Here is a 9,630-nt window from a genome sequence, read left to right as displayed (position 1 = left end):
ATATATATATATATATATATATATATATATATATATATATATATATATATATATATATGCGTGTACGTATGTGTACGTATATACGTACACATACACATACACAATGCGCGTTCGCGCATCCGTTCGTAGTGTATTACGCCCATCAGAAGATCGCTTCTATAGCACGCAGCATTGGCACAGACGCGCCGCAAATAAAGCAACGAGGTGCGCTCGGTGGAGGGTAAATGTGCTAAGTGAGAATCCGTACATGGCACCTGATACTGAGAATTAGGAAGCCGCTATTCTGTCGCGCTGCGATCGTTCGATTATCCTTGCATTTCAGCTACCCGGAGAGTAGTCCATATTCTCGAGATTTTGGCGTGTATACGTAGAAGTTCTTTTGCGCGGGCACAGTCGTAACGTAAAATAGCCGCGCAATGGAACTTACGTGTACGCAAAAGTCTCGAGAATACAGCCATCAAGGGACCGTTTTTATAGTTCATAGCTTCGTAGCTTTGAGCGCGCGCGAGTCGATTCGTCGTCGACGAATCCACATCGATGATCCTACTTTCCGGTTCTCACACCTCCACGCCCAACACTCGGTCAACCACGTATTCATATCTCTTTGGCTCCCCGTTGTTCTTCTCGATGACGCTCTCGTCCTCGCCGTTCTCCGAACTCTGCGCGTTCGACTCCGTCGTCGTCGTCGTCGTCGTCGTTATCATCGTCGTCGTCGTCATCATTGTTGTTGTCGTCGTCGCCGCCGCCGCCGCTGCCGCCGCTGACCGACTCTTAGCGGACACAGACTTGCTCGTGGCGTTGCTGACGACCGAGACGTCCTCATCGGCATTCGTCGCCGACGCAACGATGTTACTCGCGTTTCGCTCCACCGTCACACCACCGCCACCACCACTCTTCGAGGCCGAGGACGACGCGGAACTGCCGCTAGGAACGCTATTCGGCCGTGTCGTCGAGTTCCCGATGTAACTATTGTGAGTGGTGGTGGTCACGGGTTCGGACGCGTACCTCCTGTGCATATGCGCCTGTGCCATCGTCGGATATACACTGCCGTCGGGCCCGAAGTCCTCGGGCGGCAGAACAGGAACGTTCGAATTCACGCGCGTGAAGAAGGCCATTTTTTCCCTGAAAAGGAGAACGATAATCTTTACTCGCTGCGTACAACGAAATCTCCATTGTTCCTAATAATTACCGCTTATTGCAGTTGCTGTTGTTTGTTCCCTCATAAGTTTATCATTCATTGATCGAGAAAGATCACTTTTCCGCGCAATTTAACTATTTGTGTGTAGTAATGGCTCGACTTTTCAATTAAACATTTCGTCAAACATCTCACTCATGAACGTTTTGCATAGTGCAATGCTTTCAATGAACATATTCTACTATCCATCATGATTTCACTCATTATAATATTCGACATTCTATATTAAAGTATAGTCCAAAATCAGTTACTTACTTGAAGGAGATTATATCGGGTTTTCCTTTCGCAACCTTCGTTTTCCTCAGCTTGTAGATTTCCTTCGAGGTTTTCTTCAGCATTTTATCTACTTTCTTCTCTTCGGCACTCCTGCCGTTCTTGCCGCTCTCGGCCTGCGCCATGAGACTCTGGAACTTGTGATCCTCCAACAGCCAGGTCGCCAAATCGGCATCACCTTTCTCGCGCGCCTGCTCCAACCGTTGCTTCAGTTCCCGTAACCTCGTGAGCTCGTCCTGGAGATTATTCAGTTTGGCATGTTGCGCTTGGAGATCTAATTCGAGGTCCAACGATGTTCTCGCTGTGGGTGGTAGATGAGATGATTTCTTCGAAGTGGTTTTGCAGCTGAGGGCCGAGGACGGCCGACGCCATCGCAGCGAACGTCTCTCCACTGAGTTTCGTTGGAAAGGCCCACCTTTGCGATAAAGAGGCATGCTGCTATCGCTGTCGCTGCGATTAAGCTGTAAAAAACATAAAAGAAAAGAAAATAAGTGAAAGAATAACTAAAGGCACTAGTCTGTCATACAAACTAAAAATTCGTGTTTCGATGCACTGTGATGGAAAATTTTATATAAAACTAATAAGTAGCGAAAGATAGATAAGAGAGTTGTTCATAATTTTATTATCCTAGTATTATTTAATCAAAATGTGAAAAGTAAAAATGAAAAATGGAGATTAATAATGTTTGAGTTGTATGAAGTAAATTAATTTTTCCTGAATAAATATCAAATAATCACGTGATTCGTGATGTCACAATAAAAAATTACCTGAGGATAAGGGCTGAGAGATTCGTTGAAAGAAAAGAACTTACCCGACATATATAATGATTTTTACTGACAGCCGCGCTCGGCGAGAACGTCTGACTCCTTTTGATCACGATGGAATTCTTGTCGTCGTGAATGGCGCCGGGCGCAACGCCGGCCGCGGATAGTTTCCTCTGTTTGCCTTGCTCCGGAATAAACACACACTCGGTGTTCGTTTCCTTGTCTTCCGTTTGCCTCGTTTCATCGTTCAGTTCCTCGTCCTCCTGGAAATAAAAGCCATCTAAGTTAGAACGATTCATCCCCAGAGAAAAAAAGATCAAACTAACGTAACAGTGACAGAACTAAATACATTTTGGTTGAAGGGAACAGGATTTCTGAGAATTCCTAAGAACCGATTTGGTTCCTAAGAGAATTTGGTTTGGAAAAGCTCTTCTCGCTGTATCGGCGAGAGGATTCGAAATGAAATTCTCAAGTAACGTCACTCACTTCGTGCTCCAAAACGTCTTCCAGGACGTTGTCTTCCGTCATGAAATCCTCGGGTATGTCTTCCTCGTTGTTGCTGCCTCCGCTCCCACTTCCACTACCGCTGCCTCCACCCTCGTCTTCCTCCTCCGGACTGCCCAAACAATTGGCCAGCTCCTCCAATCTCAGCGACACAGCAGTCTGCAGCTCGTCGCAGCCTTGATTTCTCGTCAAGGTGGACGTCTGAGAACTGATGATCGTGCTCTCGTCGCTACTCTCCTCCTTTGTATTCTGCGTGTTCCTATATACTGAAATATCTGACTCCTGTTTGTCGTGCTTGGCTTGCCTGACGGCAACATTCGCGGACACGTTGTTGCTGGTGCTAGCGCTAGGACTGTCAGACGGTTGCATGAAACGGAAGGAGAGTATGTTGTACCATTTGACGCTAGGAGATTCTGGGCTGAAGTCTGCCAACGAGACTTGCGCAGAACCCTGTAACCGAATTACGTGTTCACGTTAGAATCAATTTCATGATAAAACGTAATATGTATGAGTGCTCAGAAACTTATAAAGTTTCCGCAAGGATACTAAATTTTTAAGACTCCTGGTCCCTTGTCACGGTTATCTTCATTCACGACATTAGAAGCAAAAAATTCGCTCCACATTCTTGCAAACTATGTTGAAGTAAAAATATATGTGCACAAAATGACACGATCGTTTGAGCAGATTTGTAAAATATTTCGAATACTTTCCTTTCGTTCTAATAATCGTCGTAAAATTAAGTATTAACATGTGGCTGACTTTTAATAAATCGCGTGATTTTACGGCGTTAATTTTAAGCTTTATTGATCGTTGTAGCAAAGGAAAAGTTCGCGAACTATTTTACAGATATGCTCAATCGATCGCAGGTATCACATCATAAACATATCTTTTCCACTTTGACGTATTTTACGAGAACTATTTGCATGCTTTCTCATTCTCACTTTCTCATTTCTGACGTTACTAATCGAGGCGGTGGCGACAAAGGAACCTTCGAAAAATTCGCGCACATACCAAGCATTCCTCGGATTCGTTGCTCGTACACCAGACATTCACTTGCAGCGTCTTCGTGTACAGTTTATTGAGCGGCACAGCGATCGGAAATGTCTCGCCGAAGGTTGGTTTTCGTAGATCCACGACGGCTTTCGTGCAACACATGTGATTAACGGGCAGTTGCATCGGCAGCAAAGCGGCCTTGATGTATCTAAAATGGAGAAAAGGAATTACTCTCACGCGAAAGGGTAGTTTCCCAGAGACTATTGTCCCACATTGTGCGCACACCGATCAAACACGGATCAATCGAAGTTAATTATTCAGTTGGATTAGCTTCGGGTTTGAGTAATCCGATTGCGTGCAGATGGAACTCTCACTAGTTTCCGATAGACTGTTTATTTGCTTGTCATTGATTACTCGTCCATCATTTACTATCAATTATTTTCTAAATGGTTACTCGAACAGAAGCCGATAGTAGTCGAGGGATTCTCTCTTTTTTTCTCTCTCTCTCTCTCTCTCTCCCTCTTTCTTCGATCTATTCATCGATGGAATTGGAGAATGTCAGCTATCATGCGCAAAAGGTGGGTCATCAATCAAACGCTCACGAGTAACTGTACATTAATCTGTCTGTTCTTCATCATCTGTCGAAGCATCGCGCTATTTCGCGAATTTATTGCCATCAGCCAGGTACAATGGTCGAGAGAATGAATTCCCGAGTAAAACCGTATAAAGCTAATTACGAGACTCGATACCGCTGATAATAGCGAGCTCTTACGTAACGAAAGTAAAGGAAGGCGACGACCGGTCGATGATCCAAAGCGCGACAAGAATTTCACAATTACGTTTCAATCGCGGGAACATCAATGGAGATTCGAGTGCGGCCGACCGAGCAGCCAACACGGGTCATCAAGATCGCCGATTACACCCGAATTGACAACAGTCAAGTATATTAGCGCAGATATCAGTTAGAGTTGACCCAATATCTTCACATGAACAAATTACTCAATCACGGCTATCTTGGAAAATAAGGACAAACCTTCACGAACAGCTCGAGCTGCTGGCAATAATTGTACACGTTGGACTTTCTGATATTAACCAATCAGAAATGCAAATGATTGATCTATGTAAATGTGCGTGAATTGAAGTTGCTCACGGATAGAAGTTGAGGTGAACTAGAGTGCACAATCGATTACCATTTAGAAAACTGTATATACAGACAGATTGTCCTTTGGAGAACTACTGATTTGAATACACTATATAACAGGAGCACTTATATAAAATATATATATATATATATATATATATATATATATATATATATATATATATATATATATATAAAAGCTTATATAAGCAAACAAGTATTTAGAAAATCCTTACTCTCATCATTTTCTATTTTGAGCTAATCCCATTTATAGATAGTATTTTTCATAATGTGCGTTATTTGCGTAAGGTATTTAACTTATTATATCATTAATTAAAAAATAAAAGTTTGGTCTATAAGACAATTTTTGAATCTATACACCTATACTTTAGACTATATTCCATTGTAGGATATTTGATTGCTTATGGATAGTCCTAACGTATCGTTTTATATTTTGGTGTAATCAAGAAACTTACACTTCCGCGTTATTGGGTATGAAAAGGGCGGCCAGATTCCTCGCGCGTTCGATGCCAACGTGAAGCAATCCGTCGCTCACTGAATACCTAATGAATGCATTATCGAGTTTAATTTAAGCGCATATTTCACAAGATCCTTACAGTAATACACATAAATCCCACAATAATATAGTCAACGTAATATTGGATTGTTACCTAAGTTCGTAAATATTTTTATGCGAAATTCGATACTTAAGTCTGATCTCCAATATGCTCTTTGCATTCTGTTTCTTGTCTTCTGTCTTTTTCTGGCTTAAAGCCTGATCTACAATATGCTCTTTACGTTCTGTTTCTTGTCTTTTATCTTTTTCTGGCTTAAGGTTTGAGTCAGAAAGAGATAAAGAGAAAGAAGCAGGAAGCAAAGAGCATATTGTAGATCAGGCTTTATAGTTAGACATAACTTTAATCTTTTTCATGACCTTTTGAATAAAAGATGACCGATGTATCAGTGAATAAAGTTATCTCTAAGCTTAGAGTTTTCGGTACAAATTCTTACAGACTTATCAAATAATCCCAATATTACGAATCACGCAAAAATACTATATAAAATCTCTGTTCACTCGTTGATTTTTAGTTCATAGATAAGTAAGCTGAAACACACGCACCTCAGTTTGATCTGCACTTGCGCCGTTTCCAGACTCATCTCGCCTGACGCCAACAGGTCCACGTCGGAGATGAGTCCGGACAGTCTTTTGCGATTGGACGCCTCGAAGACGCCCGAGTCACCGGCGACACTCTCGTCAGATACCGCAGCGGAGACGGATCTGGTGTTGGTGCCAGAGCTACTGGCCCTTGACCTGATCCCGGTGGGTGGTGGCGTCTCGCTGATCGGTGACAAGGGTGGCGGCTCCTGCTGAGGCAATGACGCTGGCAGCTGTATCCCGGGCCTGCCGAGACCGCTGCCCTGCGACATGTTATTCGACTGCAGCTCGACGGGCGGATGAGGACCGACCACGAGCCTCAGACGTTCCTGCGAATTGTTCGAGGAGCACGATGCCTGCTCCTGAGAAACAACTCCCTGTTGCTGCTGTTGCTGACTGAGCCTGAGTTCCGTCAAACGGTCCTCCAGTTGGCTCCCGTCCAGGTGTGGCGCAGCACTGCTCGTTGTCGCCGTAGGCGTCACCTTCTGATGCTGCCGCCTTTGTAGTTCCACCTGCTCATACGTAGGTGGCGGACCTATCGGTGCGTTTTCATACAACGGAGACACCGGAGGGCTCACGCTGGATAAGCTCGAGCGCGGTGAGAGACTGGGCTGAGATCTGCCGGGCGATGGTGTACCGATCAGGTTGTTCTGTTGCTCGGAGCCTCGCAACAGTCTCTCTACGCGTCTGTGCAGGTCCACCATGTCGACCGGTCGCTCCTGTTGCGAGCCACTCGTGCTTAAACACTGTGGGCCGCCGTAAATATCCGTGAAACTCAATCCGGAACTGAGAGAACCCTTGCTGCTTGTAGTGCTGAGACTGCCAAGGCTCGAACTGCTGCTCACTGACAGCGTACTCGCGCTCAAGGTCTTCAGTTGTCCCTCCAACATCGCCATTGAGCGTAGAGCGTCCCTCAGCTGTTGCAACAGAAGCTGTTTCTCTTCGTGCAATCGCACGCGGTCCGTGATGGTCTTGTTCGACAGCTCGAACGCGTTATTGAGGTCTTGCTCGAGCCTGCGAATCTCGCACTGAATTCTCTTCATGTCCTGCTGCGTCCTCGTGCGCGGCGTGATGCTGCGCAGCTCTCTCAATAATTGCTCTTTTTCTTGGAACAGCAGTAATTTATCTTTGTCGCTCTCTGTTTGACCCGGCATTACCTTCTCCTCGAGATCCGCCAGCTGCTGTTGAATATGCTGAATTCTCTTCCTCGCTTCGTCGTATTGCAACCTCATGCGCGCCATCTCGGCCAATCGAGTACCGATCGGCACCAGCTCGCCCGATAAGTCGGTCTGGGAAGCCGTGCTGAGCTTCTCCTGCGGCAGACTGAGCGTGCTAGCTTCCGGACTGCCCTCGCAGAATTGCAACCTCGTCAGTTCGTCCTTAAGTTGCGCCAGCGACTGCATCAGCTCGGCCTTCTCCTTCTCACCGGAGCTTAAGGACTTCTGGATATTACGCAGCTCTGTCATGATCGCCTGCGCTTCCGTGATATTGTAGCAACCGCTATGGTGGCCGCTCAATTTTTGCTCCACGCTGAAAGAGCAATCACAGAAGCGATTACAGGAGAGTCCGATTCTTGCTTTTCTCTTGATAAAATACGTTTAGATAATATTCATAAGTTCTCAAATAATGTCTCAATTCATTAGCCAAATTAAATTAATTAAATAACTCCATATAAAAAAATTAGCGTTGTTAATTAACATTCGTATGTGTAATACCTAGTAAGAGTATCCACTCCTCGTTGCGTGCAGTTCATCTCCGCTCGAATCTGCTCGAGCTCTCGCTTCAATCGAGAAACTCTGCTCCTGGCGAGTGCCACGTCGGATTTCAGCAGATCGGGATCGTATTTGGTACTCAAGGAACTTGAGCTGGAACACACTGCCAATCACAGATATTTGTCAGTACGTTTTATAACTGTCCACCGTAATTGATTTCAATTCCAACAGTCAATTTCACACAATGGAATTTCAATAGTCAATTTATCTCATTGAACGGAACACTATCTGACATTAACAGAACGACAAAATATCTATAAACTGTTACACATAAAAATTTAAGTCAGAAAATTGCTATATAATTGTTAATTAATTTCGAAAAAATTAATACACTAATCATTTTCGCTAAAACAACTGTGCGTCACAAAGGAAGATTCCTTACTCTTTTTTTTTTACCGAATTGTATACTTACAACTTGTACGCGATGCGCCAAGGGTAGATAGGGCGTTATTGAGGTGATTGTACTCATCCTGCGCCAGGCAAAGCCTCTGCTGTTTTATGTCGTAAATCTCCTTCTTTGCCTGTAACACAAGAATTTTACTCTCGTTTATCTCCTTAGAATTACAATCGATTCGTTTTCATATCCATATAGCATAACATTAATCCTCTCATCGATCACTTTTCGGACACACTGAACATGATGGACAGCATGATATCATTTTTCGGTGCAACGAGCGAAACAAATTAATTACAACAACAAACTGCACTTTTGCAAATCGCAACACTACGAACTGGCAATATAGGACCAATCTTATTTTCCAGTGACAATATGTGACCAGTGTTGCAACTGTGACTAGCGATGAAACTTACAACCAACGGTAATTTATTCATCTGCACCACCTGATAATTGCTATAATAGTTTTATTTTTTCCAAGACCCAGTTTATTTCCCGGGTCTGTTGCCATTCCAAAACTATATATTAAATGTAAAAAAAAAAGAGAAGAACCATATATAATTTATATAACGTGGCAAATATATATCACGATATATTAATCTGACAAGTAATCCAATGCACCATCGAAGAGGGTAAGTGAAGCAACACTAAACTGGCAGTACAATTCTATCGGTGGCCCTTGTTGTAAGGATCAAATTCCCTCGCAAGTAGCAACGTCATGGCCATAAAATCTTATAAAATATCCTTTTAAAGAAAAGGAGCTGAAAGTAAAGAGACAAAACAGAAGAAGAAAAGAGAAACATGCAGTTTCACTGTCGCGAAGAAACACGTTCAATGTCACACACAGACAGACAGAGAGTTTGCGCGTTTCACATCCGATCGAGATTCCCGAGGCGAGAGGAATCGGCGCGGCGTATCCACGAAGAACCGACGATAATACCGACAGACATTAGTAGTGGTAGCGCTGGTAGTGTCGTCCTTACGTATTCGCAATAGTAATAGGACGATGCTGTGTTGTCGGCGTCGTCGCGATTGTAGCACTGCTCCCAATAGAATCTCTGTATTTGCTCGTCGTTCTCGTAGTCATTATGGTAGCACATTCTCATTCGATACTGAGACACGACGTTCTCGTAGATCTGTTCGCGCGCGTACTGCTGCTGGGCCGCGCGTTGCAGCTGCTGCTGTTGGTGCTGGTGATAAGTAGGAGGCTGATGTTGGTGCCTGCGTTGCTGGTTCTGCGGCTGATGATGATAATCGTCCACGTAGCTGCGGTACTGGTGCGCCGGTACGAGTACGCACAGGGTGTACTGACGGTCCATGCCGGGTATACGGTGGACTGTGCGCACTATTTCTCCGTCGAGATGCCTTTCTTCCTCTTCTTTCTCCTTCTCCTCCTCCTCCTCCTCCTCCTCCTCCTTCTCCTCCTCCTCCTCTCCTC

At 44.4% G+C, this 9,630-nt stretch overlaps 1 protein-coding gene across 4 annotated transcripts in view; it reads right to left on the bottom strand.

Moving 5' to 3' along the window:
• Positions 1–6: 6 nt before the first annotated feature.
• Positions 7–9,630, bottom strand: part of LOC116840336 (protein kibra) — a 79,501-nt gene continuing 69,877 nt past the window's right edge. For 3 of the 4 annotated variants that reach the window (XM_032806931.1, XM_032806933.1, XM_032806932.1), the window contains 9 exons: positions 8,211–8,319; positions 7,742–7,901; positions 5,991–7,556; positions 5,347–5,433; positions 3,748–3,937; positions 2,719–3,186; positions 2,280–2,495; positions 1,451–1,929; positions 7–1,122 (listed from right to left, as the gene is read on the bottom strand). In XM_032806931.1, coding sequence (XP_032662822.1) covers positions 558–1,122; positions 1,451–1,929; positions 2,280–2,495; positions 2,719–3,186; positions 3,748–3,937; positions 5,347–5,433; positions 5,991–7,556; positions 7,742–7,901; positions 8,211–8,319 — 3,840 coding nt within the window. In that variant the 3' untranslated portion in view covers positions 7–557. Of the gene's footprint in view, positions 1,123–1,450; positions 1,930–2,279; positions 2,496–2,718; positions 3,187–3,747; positions 3,938–5,346; positions 5,434–5,990; positions 7,557–7,741; positions 7,902–8,210; positions 8,320–9,175; positions 9,564–9,630 lie in introns of those variants that run through there. The other variant, XM_032806930.1, reaches the window with a different exon arrangement.

Source organism: Odontomachus brunneus, unplaced genomic scaffold (assembly GCF_010583005.1).
Source record: "Odontomachus brunneus isolate Ranch 3 - 2012 unplaced genomic scaffold, Obru_v1 Obru_scaffold_009, whole genome shotgun sequence".
Lineage (NCBI taxonomy): Eukaryota > Metazoa > Arthropoda > Insecta > Hymenoptera > Formicidae > Odontomachus > Odontomachus brunneus.
This window is presented reverse-complemented; position numbering and strand designations above follow the sequence as displayed.